Genomic DNA, 24,331 nt, shown 5'->3' with positions numbered 1-24,331 from the left:
TTCCTGAACGACAGAATAAAAGGTCTGGCAGCATTGGAAGTTCTTTGTCAAGGAGTTACAGAGTAGATTTGTAAGAGGGCTAAAGGCATTTCCTTTCCCTGATATGTATGTTTTAAAACCATGAAGTTAGAAAGGACTTTATTTTAGCAGGGATATTTTTCTTCTCTGTAACAGCCTTAAAGAAAAACCTGCCTATTACTGCCTCAGTTTTTTCTCAGCATGTCGTTTCTAAAGAAAACTATGTCGCTAGTTCTAATGTTATGCACTGTTTTGTAGCCTGCCTACATGCAAGGCAACTTTGCTATTTAAACATCGGATATTGTGATGGGGAAATTGGGTTGGGGTAGGCACTCAAACAGACCCACACCTCTCAGTAACATCTAACCTGAAATGTATTAATTTGGCGGGACAGGTACCATGGTTGGCCATCAAGTCCTATTGTACAGAATGTAAATATATGACTCCTAACTTCTCCTCACACCCATTTGGTTTAGACAGACACAAGGTGGACTCAGGGTAACAGGTAACTCCAGCCAGTCCAGGTGTCAAGTCCAGACTTGGCAGCTTGGTCCCAAATGGAGGGTTCCTCTTCTAGCTCCCACATGTTGTTGAATGTCCCTGTACAGTGTACCCCCATCCCAAGCAGCTACTGACTTAGCCTGCCCACAACTCTGCACATTTTGAACTGGTAGATTTGACCATAAAAACAAACAACAAAAGAAAACAGCAACAAAAACACACAAAAAAACCAACACAACCTATCCACCCCCTATTAAAGACCTTTGAAGTCAATCCCATGCTGCCTAAACCAGATTTTTGCCTAGTTTTCTCTGTATGTTTTGAACTTTTTCATTGTATGCTCCTGTCGTTCATCCATAGAGTGCCTTTGCCACAATGTTCGAGTAAGTGTAGAATATTGAGTCAGGTCAAAAGAGAAAAGTATCTGTAAAGGGCCGTTTCATCTCCTTAAAAAAAGAACTTTTGAATCATCAAAAAGACAAAGCCAAGACCTGCCATAATACATTTATCTGTGGGCCAGTTAGGAACAACATACAGCAGACCGCAAAATTATTATGTTCACTTTTGATTACTTTTTTGAACAATCCATTCGGTCCTGTATTTGGCAGTGGGAAGTGCAATGGCAGAATTGCTAATAGTTCTGGTAATTTTATGTGAGGTGAATATTTATGTATCAGTCAACATACAAGGCAACTGTGCATCCATCAGCTTGTGTTATCAGTCAGGCACTGCAGATGGCAATGGCTTCTAACGGCAAACCATCTAGGCTGGCTGGGGAAATCTGGGTTCAGGTTTAACTATAGCTCGCCTGATGACCAGGTGAGGACCTGTGCCTCTGTCATCTCCATGATGTCAGCTGGGGCAGGCAATGGGGTCCCAGCATCAGCTAAAAAAAAAGAAGCAGGAGGGTGCCAGGTATTAGGGCAGAGAAAGGGGGAAATTCCTGAGGTAGAGGGGGGCACCTGAGGAGGCTGAAGGACAAAGAAGGGCAAGCAAAGGGATGCCCAGCTCACCCCTGCAAACCTAATGATTTAGGGGAATTAGGCTCAAGATTTTTAAGTTGGGTGTGGACGTCCTCTGTGGCAAATGCCATTCACTGATCTACCAACTCTTGACTGAAGCAGAGCAGGGGAAGGAGGAGGGTGAGCGCTTGTCCAGCAGCAGCCAGACATGGAGGCAGGCAGTAGCCGTAGAGGAATTTTTAAAGATACTCTCCCTTTCACCATCACAGTTTTTACACAAAAACAATTGATTAAAAATTAAGAAGGGGGCAGGAGAGAAGGTTGCTCAAATACATAGATATGACTGCAAGGGCACCAGTGCCATTTCAGGGACTTATCTCTCTCTTTCTAAGGTGATATCCTATACCCTTCGCTGCTTCAATGCTGGCCCAGCTTGCTTAAAATTCTCCATTTCCCATAAATTCCAGCATGGAGATAAATTTCTGGTCACAATTGTAAATGTGCTTGGGGAGGAAGGGGTAAGGCACTTATTATTTTTATCAGCTTCCCACAGCAGAAGTTGTTCTACGGAAAAATAAGTAATTTAAAATGTATTTATTTCTTAAAGTTTTAAATCAAAACAATTTCTGACTGGCATTTTCCTTTCAGCTGGAATGATACAAGGTAGTTGTTGGGTCATAGCTGGATTAGTTGGAGGTGACAGTCTCTATATGTCTTTTTCTTTCTTTCTTTTATAGACCTGAATCTTTTTATGCTATCCTTTTCTTTTCCCCACTTTGGCACAAATGCCTAATATAGTTACCTTTATACAGTTAGCATAACATCATGTCATTACTAAAATCTGCGGTTTTCTTTCCAATTTCTCCAGGCTGTAGGGCTCGTTCTCCCTCTCTAGCTGTTAATCTTATGTTGAGCCTCAAAACAACAGGCAAAAAACACCAACTAATGGTGCTGCGGCTGTAGTGGTGCTGGCTAAGAGGGTGATAAACGTTCCCTTCTCATGTGTGTGACAAACAATTCCTTTGCATTCCTTAAGATAAATGTCACTTTCCTGAAATGCAGAGTAGTTACTAAATTATTTTTAGAGGAGAGACAGACATAAAGACTGGGAATCAGATTCTGCCCCATCTCTGTCCCTCGCTGCCTCCAAACCTTTCCATTCACCTATATTGAGGTGTTCTCTTTCCATTTAGACTTCCTCAAAAAAGGCTTAGATTTACAAAAGCGATGCAGTGTGGCGTTTTGGTAGTATTTAAGGTCAGATTATCAGAACAGTTTATGCCTCTATTTTCCATGGCTGTTCTGGAAAACCTAGCCGTTGGTTTAGACATTCAAATGGGAGCTGACCCAGTCGTAAAGTGTTTCTAGCAAGGCATTATTAAACATGACCTGCTTCTCAAAACAGCGCATCCTTCCAGTGCTGGGTGTCTGGATGCATTAGCTTGTGTCTGAAGAAAATGACTGTGGCAGAACCTCATTTGTAAGTTTATTTAAGAGCTACTCAGGTATATCTGACATCAAATTTCCTTATTTGCTTCCGGTGAAACACTTTTTCTTTTGTCAGTTTTGGCTTTTTCATTTGCAAAAAGAATACCAGCCTTTACAGACTGTGAAATAATAGATACATAAATACATAGGACACAGAGGACATATGTGCAAATGTAATTGTGAGTGGGGGTTTTTTATATGAATTTCACAACCACATTGACAATTATGTTTACAGGCATTACAGGGCAGTCAAACATTTCCAGTACTTTCCATTCTAAATGCCCGGTTTTAGAAGCTTGCAATTTTTACAACTTAAACTCCAGAATCTGGATCAAATAGTGCCATATCAGTGACACCTCTGACAGTTTTACCCATTAGTCTCTCAAATGTGAGCCATCCCATCCAAGTTCTGGCAAACATGCTCATATTGCAAGGCATAAAGAGACAAAGACAGTGAGCCCATAAGAAAGCCCATGAGGCTATTAATCACCTTCCATTTGGAATTAGGATAATATGGTACTCAAGAGATGATGCTTAAGGACACACATAAAAGGTGTATTGAATAGAGCTGCCCATTCATTGAACACTGTCCGCCCTGTTCAGTGAGCAAAGTGTGTCTTGAATAAAAATAGTTACAATCACATCCCTAGATTGCAATCAAAAAGCGGCTGAGCGAAACCTTTGTTCTGGCATGCTCAGCATTTAACAATTTGATTAAGTAACCTTAGTAAGGGTCTTAGGAGAAGAGAGTGGGAGGGATGATTACTTTTTGAAGGTAATAGCAAGGAGTCAATCAAAGCTGTTAGTCTACTCCCCCTTTGAATGAATACCAGAGCAAAAAGTAATTAGGGTACTCCAACTTCAGCTTGTTTGTTAAGCTTTTAGTGCCTCTATTTCTGATCCACCACAAATTCGAAATGATTCCAGTTGGACTAAGACATTTCAGTGAGTACTTTATACCAGTAGCTTCCAGCTGTGCTTTAAGGTTGGCATAGGGAAAATTTGCTAGTGGGAATAAATGGTAGGCTGCAATCAGGCTGTCAGCTATTTAGTGGGGCAGGAAGCAGACAAGACAGTGATGGTTGGGCTTGCAGGTCATCAGAATATATTCAGCAGAAATCCCTGCAGAGAATGTTTTAGTATCCCAGACTTTACTACTTCTGCAGTAACACTGCCCCTTCCAGACACTGCTGTGGCCATCCCAAATGTGAACTCGCTCCTTACTCTCCCCCTTCCCCATGCTTCTGTCTACAGAAAGATTAACCTAGAGGGAATAAGAACACCACAGAGAGGCTTTAAAATTCAAACAACCCCTGGTACCTTATGGCAGATAAGTGAAATTATGCAAATTCCCTTCAAATAATCTGCCGCATTATAGTGTTGCTATTATTACTATTATTGTTGTTGTTGTCATTGTCATAATTTTTTACTTTTAGTCATTAATACCACTTAAATTCTACTATTTAGTGTATGTGCAGACCAAATTGCTAGCTTTCTCACGCTCTCTGGGGGAATTTATTGGCAAATAATGTTTCAACACATTGCTATATCCTGTGCCACTACTATAGCCATAATCAAATATTCTCTTATACTAGAATAACTGTAGGCCTCTCAACGTACTTGCTCAGCTTTACATAGCTGGTTTGCCAGATCCATGTTCTACCTGCTTTTTCCCCATTTCAAATTACCAGGATGCCTTCCAAAACCAGCTCCTTTCAGGCAACTGTAAAGTCAACAAGCTTGCCTACATGGGAGGCCACAACCTGATGCAACAGGTCAAACCCTGGTCCCATTTAAACCTATACCAAATGTTTTCCATATGTTTTCCATAATGTGAGCTGTTGCTCTGCCTCAGTTCTGAATCTCAGGAGCTGTTGGGTCAGATACATTGCCAATATCTAGTTGTCTAATTTCTGGTGTGCAGTTTTGAAATAGCTTAGTCATGATTCTCTGAGGAGGTTTGATTTAGTGTGATGGAGATCAGAAACTGAAGAAGAAAGCATTATCCTGGGGAAAAAAGAAAATGGGTCTTGCAGAAATGCCATTTACAGAGCTTGAGATATTGTAGTTAAATGTAAATACAGTATAAATGCTGCTTCTTTAAGCCCTTTAGTTATAACTCAGCAAGAGGCAGGGAGATACATGCAAATCATTTCCAAGCTGCCTAGTCCCACAGTAAACCATGTAGTTAGAAATGACAAGGAATTAAAAGACGAAAGCTTTTGGTAGTTAGAGGGAATTTCATTTCAATTTACAAAGACTTCTTGTAGACTCAAGTGTGTGATTGAAATACTTTTCCTCTCTTTGAAGCCACTACTTACCTACCCACAGGTAACAAATGGCATTCAGCAATAGAAATACGGTGTTGCTCATCTGTACTTTGTCTTACTCATTTTCACATGACCACAGATTTCTGTTCTGAAGAAGCTGGGTTTTGATTTTTGAAAATAACACAGACAATTTACATTCATTTTCCATGTCATTTGGATACGCAGTTATATTGGTAAATGTGTATCTTCTGTGATCACATGGCTATAACATGTAAAGCCCAATATCCACCTTGTAATGTTAATATTAAAATGTCTGGAAGAGCGTAACACAGCCAGCAGAAAGGACTGTGAGCCTGCCTGCCTTTTCAGCTGAATCTCTGAAGTAACTTGGTAAAGCAGGTGAGAGCTATGCCAGTGCAGAACAGTGTAAGAGGAGAATTAGATCTAGTGTAAGCACTGACACTAAATACGTGTTCTATAGGCAAAGCATGATGCTGTTTTCCTTTTTTACATTCCACCTTATAAATATAATACTAAAATGTGGAGAAAGCCCTGTTCTCTCACTGTGTCAGTTGTTGACCATCAGGAACGGTGATTCAGCATTTCAGCATCAGTAATAAAAGCACAAAGCCACAGACATCAATATTAGTTTGAGTATGTGTTATTGAAAAGAAACTATAACTGAAAAAAACCTCACAGCACAGTAATACAAGTGGAGCTGTGCATGGGGAAAAAATAAAACAAAACCAAGGATGTGTTCTTCTAGTAAATCCTGTGTGTACTAGGAAAAAAAGACCCCAGGAATGAGGCTAGATGTCTGCACGTACTGAGAGGGGGCTGAGAGGCGCCGAGCAGATGCTGACCCTGTTCCATGGGCATCCCTGGGGTGCACCACACATTCAGCCCCATTCAGTTCTTGTCTTTCCAACAGTCTCAGGAGGAAGGCAGGGAGGTTGTTGGTTCTCTGTCCTACAAGAAGCCCACAAGTGAAGCATCTGAGCCAGGCATGCTGCAGCCACCCCTAGCTGCTCCAGCCTGCCTTGATCTGGCTTGAAAGTGGCCACTTCAGGAACCTTTTTCCCTGAAAACAGTCCTGTTAAGGCTCAGGTTTTGTCACCGAATTGATGAGCCCTTCCCTGAAGTGCTTCTTTCAGACACAGCAATTACCTGAATGAAAGTCAACAGCATGTACATGGCGTTGACTACTCAAATAACCAAAAGCTACATGAGTACTTTCAGATGTAGGATCCTTCTGACTAATATTACTATCACGTGTGACTAATGAGGGCTAGTTAAAATGTCAAGAGTTTTGGGGGGTTTTTTTACTACCTTTTTTCTTACTCACTCTCGCAGTAGATGATAATGAACTGACATGTTGTTTACTCATTCCATTTAAACAGTCCTGTGGGGACAAAAGAGTTGCCATAGTCTAACTGCTTCTGCGTAGTTTAGGAAGTCTTATGAGTGTTCGAATAAGGGTGGTTTTGCCTGGAAGCAAACAGACTTGGTTCTCTCACTTAAGAGTAGGTTGACGTTGAAGATAATGCAGAGCTACTGTTCCCAAGTGGGAGAAGACTGCTTCTGTAAGGCATAATTTCCCCTGGAGTTCCCCTACCTGATGCACTGAACTTTTTCACTGCCAGTGAAGGAAAGCAAGGTCAGACCCATGGCATTCTTACTGTCCCACCCAGGGATGTGCAAGGAGTCCCTCCTGCACCTTCCCAGCACTGGCCCAGGGAGGTGACAGCAGTAGTTCCCGGGTACGTGGGCAGGCGATGGTAAAGGGAGATGGCTTAGCCTTCTCACCCAGCCCAGGAGATACCTCTCATCTGCAAAACCTGGCCCTCCACTGATGGCCTGGCTCCCCAGGGCAGCTCCAGAGCCTGGCTGCTCCTTCAGTGGCTCACTCAGCCATGCACGGCTCTCAGGCCAAGTCCTTTCAAAACAGCAAAGGGATTTTGGTTGCTATTCATGAGGCAGAGACATCACTGATAAGACTACTATACAACAGAGCATAATCCAATATATATCTAAAGGCAGCAAGAGCCTAAGAAAGGGCCTGGGGCATAAATGCCTAAAATTGAGAGACGATAAGGAAAATGCATGTATAAATGTATATGAATAAAATCAGGCAAAGTGAAGAATGCTGTCAATATTTACTTTACTGCAGCTGACCTCCCCATCGGTTCTTTCAGGTCATTCGTTAAACGTATGGAAACTATTGATTTTGTCTAATTAAATCATTGCCGTGCATTTCACAGGGACAAACACTAAGCACGGACTGCGCTGTAAGGCTTGTAAGATGAGCATCCACCACAAGTGCGCAGACAGTATTGGACAACAGCGTTGCATGGGCAAGCTGGTAAGTGCAGTGGGAGGCAACAGTTTGTGCTGGAGCCACTTTGTGTGCCTGGCCCCCTGGCTGGCATTCAGCTGGTGCGTTGGCAGAACTGATGCCAGGCCACTTCACTGAGGCTGGGAAAGCAAAGCCAGGTGGTGCCCTGTTACCAGTTTGGGCAATTGCTGCTACTCAAAAACCTGAACAAAAATGAAATGCAAAATCCGGTGGGCTTCGTGGATGTGAAAATAACTTCATAATCCAGATTTAGCTAAATAACAGAATTAATTCACTTGATTTAAACCGTTCTTGGTGTAGCGTAAATCTCTCAAGAAATGCTATAAATTAGCCAAAATATTTTGATATAGTTTAACAAATGAAAAATCCTTCAAGTTATGTTTTATTGGCTTTTCCACTGCTAGGGCTTGAAGGAAAACTATAATTCATCTTAAAAAGAAAACCAAAGGATATTTCACAGTGAGATACTACAGAGTCTGAAGCAGTTTCTCAGTAGGAGAGGCTGGGAGGAGACCTGCCTCTGGATAGACGCAGCACCTTAGTGCTTGGGTCACATTTTGAGCAGCAAATTCTCATTATTGGTGAAGGCAGGCCACTGTATTTGAGATGATTGTAACCCAGCTCAACAACTTTTAATGGGAGTATGGTTCTTTTGGTTATTTTGGAAAAAGAACTTGGGAAAATGACCATTTGGAATATGAAAACTGTATACATATGTTCATGTTTCAGATGTTCTCGGATTTGTTGCAACCTGAAACAAATATGAGCTAAACCCAAAGAGTTTCACTGTGTTAAATGATGAAAAAATGCAAGCATTGACTTCAAAAGGGCCACAAAACCCATCTTTCATGGGAAAAATCTTTTCTCTCCAAGAGTATTCAGTGAAAGCTGTTGTTGTTTATACACCTGATGCAAATCTTTATGCCTTCAAACCATAATCGCTGTCCTCGTGTGAGGCATTCTGGTATAGGAAGTTGGTCTGTGAGGAGCTGAATGACCCCACTGCAAGCCCTGGACAAGCCAAGTACTAAATCATATGAGTTGTTTCAAGTATTTCTTGATTCCAGCCTCAGCTCTGGTGGTCAACAGTTTACCAAAGTGGAAAAGTAGCGGCCAGATTTACAGCAGAAAGTCATTCAGCAAAGTCACAGGTGTTTCATAAGCTGATGTTGTATCTGAATCAGTTTGGGAGCAAACTAAGGCTAGAGAATCTGGAATTATTCATCTAAGAAACCAAATTTATCAATCCCCTCATTCCTTCTAATCTATACTGCAGCTCATTAGCAAAAGAACTAGTTGTCTATTGGTTTTTTGATGTATACTGAACATAGGATATGGAAAATATGCACATCTCCACGAGGCTTTACTCACAGCGACTGGAAGTTCTTAAAGCCTGCAAAGATTAGAAAGCTGAGAGCCCATCTGTGAATCTCTGACACCTTGAAGGGCATTTCCAAAGATTTAGATGTTAGCACCTTCATTTGAGGTACTTAGCCTTTGCCTGACACATTTGCTAGCTAAGTGAGTAAATAGAGAGGTCGTAGGAAATGTCTAACCTTCTAAGAATGGTTTTTCGAGTGGTATGGGGCACCATTATTTGCCATATTGTGATATTCTTTAATGCTATAGCTTTAGCTTTTATACTGTGTTTCTCTACAAGTGGACATTGAGGAGACATCTGTTGACGAGTTAGGCAGTTTTTTGACCTTACAAGACAAAAAAGAAGAAAAAAGAAAAAAAAAATCAGTCAGCCCTTGGAAAAACCTATAGAAAGGCTCTAGATTCCTTGGGTTTCATAAGTGCATGTATGGAAACAAGAGTATTTGGAGTTAGTGTGGGGAAGGATAGGCGCATGTTTTGCAAATACAAAACAATGCAAATTCACATTATATAAGAAAAAAGGGAGAGGGGAAACTTCCCAGAACCTCTAATGATTCAGCACTTCTCCTGCAATTAATTAGTGCTGCTTTTGTGTAAGACAAAGGGGAGCTGAATATGAGCCCCTCCTTCCACATAAGTACGGGAAATTGTGAGGTTTTTTCCAGGAGAAAAATCAAATAAACCCCTGATCTCTAAACCCCATACCGACTCAACAACAGGAGCAAATTTCTAGCCTTGTTACACTGTTACACCGCTAGCCAAAGAGCTGAGGTTGTTTCTACTGTCAGTCATGACAGCAATGCACTTCACTTGCTTTTGCTTTCTCTCCCTCCAGCCAAAGGGATTTCGACGGTACTACAGCTCACCACTACTCATTCATGAACAGTTTGGCTGCATCAAAGAAGTGATGCCTATTGGTAGGTTGTGATTGCTTTTCTGTTCAGTCTTCCATTGGCAGTGCTCTGCAACAGCAGCGGCAGACTTCCAGCCATGGTATTTACCCTCAGCAGCCTTCCAGCTCCTTTCAGTGACTGGATGTCCTTCTGCCATCTCAGGAAAGGACCACTTCAAAGATACAAAGCTGGAAGAGGAGAGGGTGTGTTTATTGTGTGTTTTGCTCAAACCCCCGTTCACATAATCTCTTAAAAATTACCCTGTTTATAATAATAACTACCTGAGATCAAGGTAGGAAGTTAAAAGGGAAGAAACACTGGAATATTGAGGTGAAGGTCTGAGCTGGGAAGAACCAGGTAAATGACAGAGATCAAAACATCAGGAGGCATTCAAACCACTGGTCTGGCTTTGGAGGGGTGTTGCTTGATTCCTATGCTTTTTCACCCACACTTCTTACTTTCCTTGTATTTTTCTTTATTAACCATGCCTACACGTTGCCTGAGTGTGTATAGGCATTTAATAGACCAGATTCTGCTCTCTGTAACACCAAATTCCTGAAAAGAAACATTTTTGAAATGGAGAAGTTGAGTTCATTCTGGAAAATAATTTTCCCCACCAGTCCTCTGACCAGGTAAGCCTGGCAGTACAAAAAATGAAAGCCAAAATTAGGCAGTCAGTTTTAAATTACTTCTCTGAGGACATTTGCTTTGTTGGTTCTGGCAGCTTAAAAAAAAAAAAAAAATAGTATGTTACATGGATCTCATCTATGGTTCTATTTCTAAAAAAAACACCTTCCAGTTTTGTCAGAAGTAATAGAAACATTTTGAGCAAACTGGCTAAAAAATGTGGTGTGCTTTGCTCTCATCAAAATCCCGTGTATTTTGTCAGTACTTTGCCCAAAAATTCCCTCCTTCTAAGTAGTGCTACAAATGTACTGTATTCTCCACATCTACTGCCTTGTACTGTAAGGGAAGCCGAGGTCTAATAATGCAGTATGTAGAAGAGAGTTTGAACCGAATTTGCTCATGCCAGTTGAAGGAGACATCCATTTCTCTGCCATGGGAGATGACTTTTGGGGCCAACTATGAGGGGGAGTGGAAGCAAGACTTGAACAGACATTTGCCAGTGGGGATAGTGGCCTTTCTGTCTACACCTAGACTGAGCTGAGCAACTTCGAGCACATTCCAAGAGCAGGTCCCTACTCATGCCTACCTCCAAGCCATGTGTCCCTGCAGTAAGGCCATCAGTACCTTTCAAGGAAGATCCACATGAGCCAAGTAGGAACATTGTGAGGGTAGATGGATAAAGGAGATGGTTCACCCGTACCACAAGGACACTCAGGCACAATGCAAGGTTTTTCCCTTCAAGCATCTACTGTTGAGAGCAGTCCAAGAGGTCAGTGGTAGGAATAGGGAGCAAACATTGATTAAAGCCTCCCGGTACTTTGCCTTGCTTACCTCAGAGTAGGCAGCATCAGTGGTGATTAAAGAAGGAGGATGGCAGGTGGGGAGAGACAAAGCAATGGCTGGGACCCGCAGAGCCTGTATGAGGGGAGGACAATATTTATGGGAGTAGAGAGGCAGCAGAAAATGGATAGCAAAAGCCACTTTCACTATGTTAAACACTTTTTATCAGGATAGTCTCTCAACTTGTGCCTAAGCATATAGCCTAGCATGTTGGTAGAGGCAGGTGTTTCTCCAAGTGGAAGAGGAACATGACTGGTTTCAAGGGATTGATGCATGTTTTGCTCCTTCTGTTGCAGCCTGTGGAAATAAGGTTGACCCGGTATATGAAACCCTCCGCTTTGGGACATCCTTAGCCCAGAAAACCAAAAAAACCAGTTCTGGAAGTGGGTCTGACTCTCCCAACAGGAACTCTGTAAGTACCCCACATCTTTTTCCCATTTCTTTCTGGAGGAGCAACAGATTTACTCATTCACAGGAGTTTGTATCAATGTTCATAAAACTTGTGTTTCAAACGGGGAGGGGGGTGGGGATCTCTCAGCTTCCAAAATCACAGAATGGTTTGGGTTGGAAGCGACCTTAAAGATCATCTAGTTTCAACCTCCCTGCCATGGGCAGAGACACCTTCCACTAGCCCAGGTTGCTCAAAGCCCCATCCAGCCTGGCCTTGAACACTGCCAGGGATGGGGCATCCACAGCTGCTCTGGGCAGCCTGTGCCAGTGCCTCACCGCCCTCACAGTAAAGAACTTCTTCCTAATACCTAATCTGAATCTACCCTCTTGCAGTTTAAAGCCATTGCCCCTTGCCCTATCACTACATGCCCTTGTAAAAAGTCCCTCTCCAGCTTTCCTGTAGGCCCCCTTTAGGTACCAGAAGCTGCTATAAGGTCTCCCCAGAGCCTTCTTTTCTCCAGGCTGGACACCCCAAACCCTCAGCCTGTCTTCACAGGAGAGGTGTTCCAGCCCTCCCATCATCTTTTTGGCCCTCCTCTGGACTTGGTCCAACAGGTCCATGTCCTTCTTATGTTGCTGGCCCCAGAGCTGGACACAGTACTCCAGGTGGGGTCCCACAAGAGCAGAGTAGAGGGGGAGAATCACCTTCCTGAACCTGCTGACAAGAAAACGTGTTATTTTTGCAAACTCAGGTTTTATATATCTTTTCGATGACTCTTGAGAAAAAGAGAAAAATACAAATTAAATTAATAATCTTCTTTTATCAGATTGGAAAAAAAAATTATATTCTTTTGATTTTGCATATCTGTGTAAAAGTCGAACAGAGATATTTAACTGTTGTGCTGTACTAGATGCATACTGCCTGTTGTTGATGGTGGGCATTTACCCTTTATTCAAGCGATAGAGATGGGCTGGAGTCCTCAGAGCCTAGATTTAAAAGTACGAGCTCCACAGTACAAACCCAGAAAAAGTTAAGGCACTGGTCCTGCAACAAGGCGTGGGACTGACACCTTCACATTTGCCCGGTGTAGATTCAGGAAGGAGGCATCACCAATTTGAGTTTTCCTCTCAACACCCAGATACAGGCAGGGGACTCAGCCTGTTGGATCCACACAGGGAGATTTTCACTTTCATGTTAATCTTTGTCATTCACTCCCTCCTATCGTAAAAGTCACTTTCTTCATGATCGTGGCAGAAGAGCTGGAGAAGGAGGACAAGTGAAACAATAGTTCTCTTAGCTCTGTCTTTTCTAAATCCATACCTAGTTCAACAGTAACAATTACTAATTTCTTCCTTATAGAACTGGGTTTTCCAAAATGGTTGGGCCCCATGAGATCAGAAGCTCATTCATAGTGTTGAAAGAACATGTCTTTCATGTTCTCATGAATATGTCTCTCACCTCTCATAAATGGGCACTTAAGCCTATGCTTGAGGGTCTCCTTTTTTCCCCAAGATCCTCCCCACTCCACTCCCCTGCCAGAAAGAAAAACCCAAAAAACCAATCCACACCTGAATACTCTGGAGGCTAAAGCTGATTGTCAGGTCTAAAAATCAGACTCACATTATCTGACAATCTCTCCTGCACTCGCCTCAGAATAAAAACCACCAGGCACAGAGACATAATGAGACTTGGTGTCCCAGCCTCATAGCAAATACTTACATGTTTAATTTAAAGTTGTGCTAATATCTGTATATGTTAGGTAAAACATCTGCCTGGCACTTGAATGTATGCTTACTCACGTGGCTCGACTGTAACCTCAGGTGTATAGGGGACCTCTAAACAGATGCCCGTTTGTGCCAGGTGGGAAACAAGGCAGACAAATTTAAATGAGAACAAAGTGAAATCTCCAAGGGAGTTATTAAAGGACATGTACTCTATCCATCCTTGTTTGTCCCTTAAAAGGAATTTGGTGGCTTCCATTCTTTTTTAAAACCCAAAATGACTCTAGAACTGCCACATGGCAATTACAGTTCTTTCTTTCAATTATTTAATTTACATTGAAACAGAAGTTCTACAAATGTAATTATTGCTTTCTAAATCAATAAAACAATCTGTTGAATTATAAATGACAACTCAAGCGTAGAAATCACGAATGCTGTGTCAGCTTGCCCTAGGGAGCTGATCATAACTAGGTGGGGTGTGGGTATAGAATGAGGAATGCAAGTTCATTATGGGAATTTCTTCAGGGTATTGAGGCTGAGAGAGAATTTAACGTGTCAGTGTGCAGAAAATAGAAGATATTAGAGACCTGAATAAACAGACATGTGAAAACATCACTTTTGCCAGTGCAAGCCTGTGGATTGAGATAAGGATAAAAAACAGGGGCAGGCACAACCCTGATCCAAGTGATGGGGCCATGGAGCTTTACAGCTGTGATGAGTGACCCAGGAGCAGGCACCGACCAGTGACCAGAGCAGGGAGGTGACACAGAGCATCTACAGCCCAGGTGAAAATGCACTAGAGAATGTGAGCTAGTAGTAGTGACCTTTCCCCAGTGGTCCTCACTTCCGTGCTGCTCTGCTCCTCTCCAAGCAGAAGCAGCAATGCAGCTGTGAGGCTCATAGCAGCACAGGGGCTTTGTGGCTGGGATATGCCCCAGCCCTGGGAGCTGGGGAGTGCTTCAAGGTTCTGCCATGTCACCAAACCAGGGACATGACACCAGGGATCCTACCTCACCTCGCAGGTGTGTCCAAGCTGTCAAAGGGCTAGCTCTGGGTCAAAGCAGCCTAGCTGCTGCTTCTGAAGGTACTTGAAAGCAAAAGCGACTAGCCTAGGAGCCATGCCTTCCTTCTACATCCATGCAAGCTTCCAGGACTGCAGTTCATGTTTCTGCACAGAGTAGAGATAACAGTCTTGCTCTGAACTAGTCGAGGTATTTTTAACATGACGGAGCAGTGTGGACGCACCCACTGTGATTTTTCAGCCCGGATTCTGCATTTCCCATAAAAGAAAGTGGCCATATGCTCCAGATTTACTACCTACTGCTTCCTTAAAAAATGTGCTTCTGCAACCCACATTTTACAGACAGTCACTTGAGGTGATGTAAATGTAATTCCAGTTCTTGTTAGCTTTTCGTGGATCAGCTCCTCCCAAAAACAGCTTTGCACCTCTGTCATTTCTATTAGACCATTTGTTATCTAGCTGTTGACTGAAAAATCATTAAAAGTAACTGAGATACTTCAGGAGATTTTGGATGAGGTATAGACTGAGGAGGCAGTCACTGCACATCCTGTAAGCACTAGTACCCACCCAAATGTGAAACTAATCAGCAATTAGGAAGCTAGTCTATGAAGACTGAAGAACATGCTGCAGCAATGAGCCAACAAAGCCAGTCTTTCCCTTCCCCACCCAGCAACTAGAAATCCCTAGATATGCTCTACACTGACTCTGCGTTAGCACGGCTATGTCAGTGCCTTCTCACCCAGAGCTGACCCCTTTGTGCAAGATGCAATACAAGCATAACCTGCTGCAAAAGGCTGAGTCTAAAAACCAGGCATAAGAGAGCAGTAAAAGTAGAAGGTTCTTAAAATAGCAAAGGAAACAAGATAACCACCAGATACCTGTAGCACGAATCTACTTTTAACCTCTTTTTTCATTAGAATCTTTGGATGGAGAAGTAGCTAGGAAAGTACTAGACAGGGGCAATAAAATTTTTGAAGTACATTCTAAAAAAGTTTTGTTTTCAACACTAGTAGAAGGGAAAAAACTTATAAAAATGTATAAAGCAATTTGGATTTTGTGCTCCCTAAACAAAAGTAGCAAATGTTCCTAGTTTGGCTTTTCTCCCTGTAATGCAGGCAAAGGTCTGCAAAGCAATAAGCAGAGCTATGTGTACAGTACAATTATAAAGTGTGATGGAATAATGAAGTTAAATCCTTCCACATGTCTCAAAATCCTGTTAACAAGAAATAAATGAAACTTAGGAACATATAAAGGTTTACAGTTCTTCAGATTAGAGAGAGCACCTGACTCAAGTTCAATGTTTGGGGTTTTTATGGTTATCAAAAATGTCTTACCCAGAAGAAGTCACATGCAGAGAGTTCAGAAACTAAAGTTCTGTAAGGTCAGATTCGGACAGGGTTGTTTGGAGCAGCTCCTGGTTCCTGTCGGGCTATACACGGAGAAGCTGACTACCCGACCAAGGAATCTGGTGCCTTACGCAGAGTATACTTCTGAGGTTTGAGATTATGTCATCCCATGTTTTCCTACATTCGAGAACAATGGGTCCCTAATCATGATTGACATTAATATGCTACAAATAAGAGATCATAGTAATTCTAACAACATTTGAGTTTTGTTTTTCCCTAGCTATGCCAGCAGGATGAGTACGTAAAAAGCAAGTTAGGGCAGATAGTTAAAGACTGACTTCACCAGCTCCATCGCACTCCAGCTCCTTCTTTGCAGCATGTTAACAGAATTAAAATTACCCTTACATTACAGTTATTTTACTGACTAATGTATTTAGGGTTAATAAATTGATAGTCAATAGTTTCAAATAATATCCAGTCTCCTTGGTAGGTAGCTATTTGCTATACCTGCAGGATCTACAAATTCCCCCAAGCCTCTTCTATTTTATGCAGAAACCCACACTGTTTAACATAATCCTTTGTTCCTTAACTTTCACTTCACTTTATACTGAAGAAATGTATCTGTACTGCAGCCCGTAAACTTGGTCTGGAGGTCTTTCTGGGCTTTCGCTGCTCCCTGTGAAGTATTGGTTGTGCATCACCGGACACAATGTTTTCTGCAATCCCATGAGGCTGACTTGCTCTGCTCTGATAGCACCCAAGTACTGCATTCTCCAAAGGCTCTTGTGTGCTCTTATTTCACTCTCTGCTCACTTTTTCTGGCTTATCCCATCTCATCTGCTCTTTCTGTCCCTGCAGACAGCTGACCTGGCAGAAGTTCCTGAGGAAGGTGATGGCTCTGCAGGCACCCTTGACATAAGCAGGAAACGCAGCAACAGCGGTGAGTGCTGCCAGGCCTGGATAGCATCTTCAGCTGTACAGGCCTGCCTACAACCACTTTCAGATGTTTTTCTATGGCATGTCCATGTTTTAACAGCATCCTGGTTTTCAAAGTGGGAGGTGAGTGGGGCATATAGTTGGTGCAACAATGTGGGGAATGTTTTTTGCCATTCAGGTGAAATGCAAGCCACCAGTTTTCTGAATTTGTTGTGTTCAGACCTGACACTGGACAAGGTTCAGGTCCATTCTCTGTCTCCTATGCTTCATGAACATGACTTTAGGCTAACCACTTAATATGCGTCACTTCCACGTTGGCAAACTGGAACAAAACCAATACTTTCTTTTCCATGTGTTTGACTTGTCTATGTGTCTCTATATACCATAACCTCTTTGGGACATATGATACCCATATATCTGTAAAATATTCAACAGAACGAATGCTGATTATAACTGCAGCTTCTCAATACAACTATAGTATGTGGCCAGTAATATTAATAGCCCAATTCCTTTGCTTTGCAGTACAAGTGTAATGTTTTTACAGCATTGGTATGATGGGATTTCAAGACCATCATACCAATCAAGAGCTTACTAATTAAATCTCAGCCACTAAAGGACATTGTTGGTGACCCTGTTCTTGCATTCAGCCATAGCGAGGGCAGCAATAAGCACAAAGGGGTTTGGAGCACTAAGTGAAACTTCAGGCACAAACCACCACAGCAACTTCTCTAACAGCACCTGAAGGCTGCTTTGCTGAGTCTCACATGAGATATACACTATAAAACCAAATCACAGTGAGCGTAGCTTTCCTCTTCATAGCACCCCCCATGCTCCTCACATGCTGCTAGCAATTCATGTAGGTGAAACGTCAGCTTCAGCTGCCCATTCCCATTTTATGCCACCTCCTTATTTCTTCCCTCCCTTCCTCCTCCTATCACTTCTCACTGTTTTCAGTCATTTCTTCCCTCTCATTTTGTGAACATCCTATCTATGTTTTCTGCTTTCCCCTGACAATACTTTTTTGTCCTCTGTCTTGCAAGTGCAAGATGACCTAACCTGGTTAAAGATGAAGAATTCAGTCTGCTTCACATTGTTTAATCCTGCCCACCTGAGATTATTTGGCCTGGTTTGAGTTTTCAGATAACTTTTCATTTCATTGTCAATCAGTAGTTTCATTTCTGAAACCTAAAAAAACTTTTGCCTCTGAAATCTGTATTCACTGAATGCACTGAGGCATTCAAGGAACTTACTCAAAGAGATTAGTTCAAAAACTCAGCATGTGTCAAACCTCCAAATAACTTCCGTGGCACATTAACGATTCCTTTGATCAGCACTGGCTTTTTTATAATCCATCCTTCAGAGGCTCAGGGTATAAATTATGCATCAGTCACTCCAAAAATTTCCCCTTGGTAGATTTTTAATAAAACGCTTGCACTGTTTGCACAAGCTATGGAAATGGTAAAATCCTTCTCAGAGTGTAAAAATCCCTGGCTTTTAGTTTTGTTTTGTTTTTTCTTTTTTGCCTACTGCTGCTAGGGCAAACAAATAGGAAAGCAGATGGATTTCTGTTGTGTGGAGACATGAACTACATACCTCTATGGCCTTCAGATTCAAGTGCCTCCAGAGACCATGAGTTAAAGAGAGATTAAGATTTTAATGAAGTAAATTCAAAATGTTGTTACAGGGTGATTCACTACTCTTTTTCCTCAGTTGACCACTGCCTCTTTATCAGGCAGTTCCACATTAATACCTTGATGATAAATCAGATCCATTCCAGTTCTTGCTTTTTTTTTTTTTTTTTCCCCCATTAAAAAGACCTCTTCTGCAAATAAGATTTTAGGAAAATGTACATTTGAGACTCTTTTCTTAAAGGGAAACAGCAGAAAAGACACAGCCTGCAGAAGGGTGAAGGGACCTAGCGTATGTGTGGCTGTGTAACCAATCCTATAGCTACAACAACTTCAAGGAAAGATTCTTTTATTCAGGCTCCGGCATACATAATATGAAGCAAAGCTTCCTAGTTTAAAACTGTAAAACAGCATACCTAATTTCCAGCCCTTCAGCCTCCTCTAAGCCAGTCATACGCCTTCGCTACTGTGAATTGCCACCTGTAATAGAAGTTCCGCAAGTCAAAACGCACCTTAAGGGACATGTATGAGCCTGTTATCAACAGGAATTTAAGCACTTTCCCCTTGAGTCAAATATGGGATGTCCCTGCAAGCACAGGTTTGGTGAGCACTTCTGGGCAAACACAAGATTAAGTCCAGCTCTCTCCCAACCGGCTGGGTCGGCCCTACAGCTCACGAGGCTGTACATTAGTAACTAGCCTTTATTTTCTGTCACAGAGCAGAAATTACTCCAAACATGATGCTGAAATACTTCCACTTTGTCTGGTGAATTACTTTTTGCAAGTCCAAAATGCTCCTAATAACCCAACTTATTACTCATGAGAACTTTTCCTATTCGTCTCCCTAACTCCTTTTCCTCTGGACACAAAAAACAAAGCATAGGAAGTAGGACTTAAACACTGCCAGACTGTAGCAGCAGCACTTTACACCCCTTTATACAGATGTCAGATATACGTGTACCCCTATAGAAGACACAGGAAAGTAATTTAATGTTTAAGGGTGTCCCTCTGGTGCCTGTGACAGTTTGCAGGGTCAGAGTCCCTCTGTGACGGGACTTAGTGAGGAGCCCAGTGGGGCCCCCAGGTCAGCTCCAGTCAGGCCACCTGGGCAGAATTTGGGGCATTTTCAGTTGAAATGCTGCAGGTATCAGCTCACATGCTGTCTTCCCATTCACGCATTGAAACTTATTATGCTATTTATGATGCACAATATTGTCTTACATTTTATCAGAGAACCTGTGTTTGTGTGTGCTGGTCAATGGATGTTGCTTTGTACAAAATCTTCTCCACACATGCTGTGGCTGCTGTTTTAGCTGCCTTTCCTCTGTTAGAAGAACACTATGGGTTTTTTTCAATGTCTAAGTACAAGTGTCTACTATTAAGGAACCTTACTATTTCACTCGTAAAACTTCTTCAAAGGCTCTTTGTTTGGTTTTCAATTACAGTGTAAAATAGCCACAGAAATACGTGTTAATGGAAGAAAGGGTGAGCAAATGAAAGAGCAGAGCAGGAAAGAAATTCAGCAGTTTGGTATTCCCTGGCACCTTCTTCCCCCCCAACACATCTAACTGTAGCACAGAGAAAAAGAAAATGTTCTCAATCAGCCTGCTACTTATTACCATTTTTAAGATTTCCAGATTTTTAGAGGCTACAAAATCCAGCTTCTGCTCAAAACACCTGCAGAGGTGGGAGAAGATGCTGATGGTTCTAGCTGCTCAAAGAGTCCAGCTGTTAAAATAATGTTCAGACTTTATCCAGAAGCAGGAAACACTGGGCAATTCTTAAAATGTGAAGGGGGAATTCAGTCGATGTAGGGAGATAACTGAGGTCAGCTCATGAAGCAGTTTCAACTGACTGGATACCGGGTACGTTAGGTGCTGTGACTGTTGTCTTATTCCGTGAGTTTCTGATTTGGTAACTTAGAAGCAAATTTTCACGCATACAGGCCTGTGTCTCAGATAACCCATCCTGATCTGAAAGCAATTCAGGTACCTCCTATAAAATCAGAGAGGGAAGCAGTGTATCCAGTGCTCCCCAGGCAGGGACTGCTGGAGAGAGATCAAAGGCGGCTATCAAACACGTAGAGGTAGAGGGTCAAAGGAATGGGGTTTGCATACAAACTTCCCACAATATTGCTCGTATATGGTTATCAGGTCTTGCAGTGCTTTTAAATGGAAATGCTGCTCATCCTAAACATGAAAACACAGCATTCACTGTGAGGAAAAGGCTGCTGGACTTTAAATAGCAATGTAATGAGGGGACCTAGGTTCTATTCCCAGTGCTGTACCTGTGTATATTCATCTGATCAAAATGGTTATTTGCTACTAATTTTAAATTCTTCAGGACAGAGATTGGTTTTTGCCATGTGTCAGTGGTCTATGTGGTTTTGTTGGGGGTGTAGAAGGGTTCAGAGGAGAGCACAAGGGATCAAGCAAAGTAAGGGGGGAAGGGAAGAGACTAACAAGTTAAAGGTGATCCTGTTGAGGTGAAGAGTCTTAAACTACTCCTAAAATGTCATGTGATTGCTTTATTTCAGTGTTTACATACTCCGAAAACGGCACAGAACACTTTGGAGAAGAACCAAAAAATATACATACACTGGTAAGGTCATAAATTTTGTGAGAATGCAATGGGAATGGGAAGTCGTATAAAAGTCTTTATGTTTTTATGGACAGCTGTGGACCTTGAGTAGGTCTGCTGGGGAACTATTCTGGAGAAGCATCAATATCTGACTGTCTTGTTCTTATACCATTTCTGGACCACTGGTCACAGCTGGAAGCAATATACAGGACTAGATGGTTCTTTGGTTTAACCGTTATGGTCCCTTTGATGTTCTTCTGTTTATTACAAATTGATACTGTGAATGTGAAAGATCCAGTGTGAAGGCCAGGTCATTACAATAGAACTGCAGTAGCATAAAAATCACAGATTTGATTGAGAGAAGTATTTGAAGTTTGTTTTAGGTGCTTTTTATTCTGCAGATTATCAGTGGAGAAAGCAAGGAGAGTATCCAGACTTCTCTGTGGGAAGCCCAGCACAAGCAACTTTCTCTTTAAGAAACCGATTTTCCCACCGTGGTTTTTTTGACCTGTGTACTGTATCGTTCTTGCTTTATCAATAATGGGGACTATATAATAGACACATTATATAATGGCTGTAATACACTACCGGGCTTATAAGAATGTACATTAATAGAGAGCAAAAGGCAGACTCCTTTTTAAGATCTCACCCAAAAGACCAACTTGAGCAGATTTCTGCTTGTGTTCTTTGGAAGCTTTGAATTTGATCCTGGGGTTCAAAGAATTTTATTTCTAAATGAAGATAGTTGCTGCTTTAGTGGCTTGCAATGTGTCTGGGCCATAGTCCTCGAAGATGTGAAAGTGGTGAGATAATTCTGGGTCATTTCTCGGAAGCTTAGGCCCTGGTTCCTCAGTCTCTAACAAAGTGAATCAAATTCCTGTATAGGACAGACTTTTAAATTTTCTCTTTCTCTTTTTTTTTCTTTTTAAGGGACCTTTTTATAAAAGCACGTTACAAATGAACACCTATGTTGCCTTGTACAAATTTGTACCACAAGAAAATGAAGACTTGGAGATGAGGTAAAGCCCAAAAATGTTTGTTCATTGATTTGACTAATGCAAACTGAGGGTCATGTGGCTGTGTATGACTATGGGGGAGGAAGGGTACATTCTGACATTTGTATTAAACATTTTTATAGAGGTATCCGCTTGTAGATACAAAGATGTTCTCATAGGTAAAAAGCTGGTGAGTAACTTTTTTGGCAAGGACACAGTAACTAAAAAGTTTCAAAAACACTTATGTCACTTCAAGAACAAGATGGCTTTCAGCTAGAAAATATTCAGTTTTCAGTTGCTTTGTTTTTTCAGCCAGAAGTTTTCAACTAGGAATTCCTTACCAGCTCTCATGCTGATCTTGAACATTTTACCAGTTCCGTTTGATTTTCTCTCACATTCAGGTTATGTCTGACAAAAGAGAACGATGTCCAGCTGCTGGATGGCAGTGTTTTCACATAAGAAAGATGCATTCTGGACTTTGCAAAATAACCTTGTTAATTCCAATTTTTAACATTTCCTTCCTTAGCTCTGCATCAGTTGCTGGCACTGCAAGGTCTAATCCAAGCCCACTGAAGTGAAAGGACATCTTTTAGTGCAATGTTTGACTCATGCTACTCACATTTTTCATGGTCTTGCTAGAGCTCTTGTTGTGAAATGTGTCACCTCTCTTTAAGTCATCTCCTATATCAAAATAACCATGCACGTGGCACAGAATTTAGAGAATTGCCAGAGAAATGCCCCTCTCATCAGCATCTCCTTCACTGAAAGCCTTTTTCCCGTTCCCAGCTGTGCCTTCTCACTGCTGTGAAAACAAGGGGTGGGATGTAAGGCAGAAATTACAAACTTCCCTATCATTCTGCTTTGCCAGTTTTTCCTAATCATTATTTCCTCAGAAAATAACCAGAGGGTATGGTGACCTTCAGTGCAACTTGCCAGCTATTCTGTTTGAGGGATTCCACTTTGCATCCTGCTCCTTTAGGGGTGTATTCCAGCTTGCACATTTGTTCCACAAACAGGAACACCACTCAGACAAGCCTGCACTGAACCACCATCTTCATCAAGACATAGCAATCCAGAAAACACATCACTTTCTGAAATTCTTCTGGCCCTCATATTAGGGGAGAAAGTAGCCTGCAGCCTGCATCCTGGACTGTCATAACTAACCAGCTCTTTGCAGAGCCACCCACCAGCCAGGTTTTAGACTAGTGTTACCCACCTACAGCAGCGTCTTTTGTCCTGTGGCCAGATAGTCAGTAATGCATGGGTTAACACTGTTTCATAAGGGATGCCAAATAGCTAGAAATGTTGTTTGGTCACTGCAGAGCCAGGCAGGATTCAGCTCAGCTGTGTGAACTTTCATTTAACATAGCTGAGTTGCTGTAGACGGGTTTAGCATGGCAATGTTGTCAAGATTGACAAGCACCGTCCTGGGAACCCAAGTCAGGGATCAACTGGACACCAATCAGCCCTAACACAATGAAGGCAAGCAGTGGGGGAGGGACTTGGGATGGGAAGAAGAGTTAGAGCAGATTTCTGGAGATCTCAGCTCACCTCTGAGGGGGTGCAATGAGTAACAGCAAGAGTAATGTAGGTCCAGCTAGGACTTCCACTTTGAATCCTTTTTGGGGATTAAAGACATCTGTGTTAGCCCTCTGCTAAAAAATATCAGAAAGCAAGATCTGCAGGTCTCGCATCTAAATATCTCAGTGCTCAGACTGTTGACATGGAAAGACTTTAGGTTCAGTTGCCATCTTTATCTGACAACAAAAGAAGTTTATATTTTCTGTTACTTTTCTAACAACCATGCTGAAGGGTATTTAGAAGAGGGGGTTCTCTAAATCTTTCTTGTAGGTGTTCTACCTTGCAGTGTAAGGGCTCCAGTGGTGTTACAGCCTATTCACTTTGAAGTGGCAAGATTGGCTCCCTCAAAACCTCTATCAGTGTTGTATATTAAATATTAACTGGAATAAGGGACTCAGATGTCTTTTGCTATGGAAAAAAACACTTTTACCACTGGGATATGAAGTTGTCCTTTTTCACTAGCTTCTTTTCTCAGCTCAGCAACATTTAATTATTCCAAACACATTGGAACATCATCCTGAGGAAGACTTGAGAAAAATCCTACCTTGCTGCTCTATTGATAGCACCTTTCTGTGAAAGCTGGAAATTTCTGGTTCAAATTACACAGTGTTGTAAGACTAAATGCCTGCTTCTCCGGTTGTCAGCAGCAATGATAACCACTTGGAAAGCGGACCAAAGAGGCCCACCACCTCCCCCATTTCTAGTTGCATCCTGGACAGGTCCACATCTTCTATGTGTGCTCTGAAAGAGCCTGTTACGTTGGACCCATTATCCACCACATGCTCCAGATGTATTTGC

The 24,331-nt window shown here is 42.0% G+C and overlaps 1 protein-coding gene across 3 annotated transcripts in view; it reads left to right on the top strand.

The window, feature by feature from the left end:
- The window catches only part of STAC (SH3 and cysteine rich domain), a 74,807-nt gene that overhangs the window by 38,311 nt on the left and 12,165 nt on the right, over positions 1 to 24,331 (top strand). For all 3 annotated transcript variants that reach the window (XM_005442451.3, XM_027810005.2, XM_027810006.2), the window contains exons 3-8: positions 7,501 to 7,601; positions 9,811 to 9,892; positions 11,632 to 11,747; positions 16,673 to 16,754; positions 20,914 to 20,978; positions 21,888 to 21,976. In XM_005442451.3, coding sequence (XP_005442508.2) covers positions 7,501 to 7,601; positions 9,811 to 9,892; positions 11,632 to 11,747; positions 16,673 to 16,754; positions 20,914 to 20,978; positions 21,888 to 21,976 — 535 coding nt within the window. The remainder of the gene's footprint in view (positions 1 to 7,500; positions 7,602 to 9,810; positions 9,893 to 11,631; positions 11,748 to 16,672; positions 16,755 to 20,913; positions 20,979 to 21,887; positions 21,977 to 24,331) is intronic.

This window comes from Falco cherrug, chromosome 4 (assembly GCF_023634085.1).
Source record: "Falco cherrug isolate bFalChe1 chromosome 4, bFalChe1.pri, whole genome shotgun sequence".
NCBI classification, from domain to species: Eukaryota; Metazoa; Chordata; class Aves; order Falconiformes; family Falconidae; genus Falco; species Falco cherrug.
Note: the sequence above shows the minus strand (reverse complement) of the source record. Positions and strands in the feature narration are given on the sequence as shown.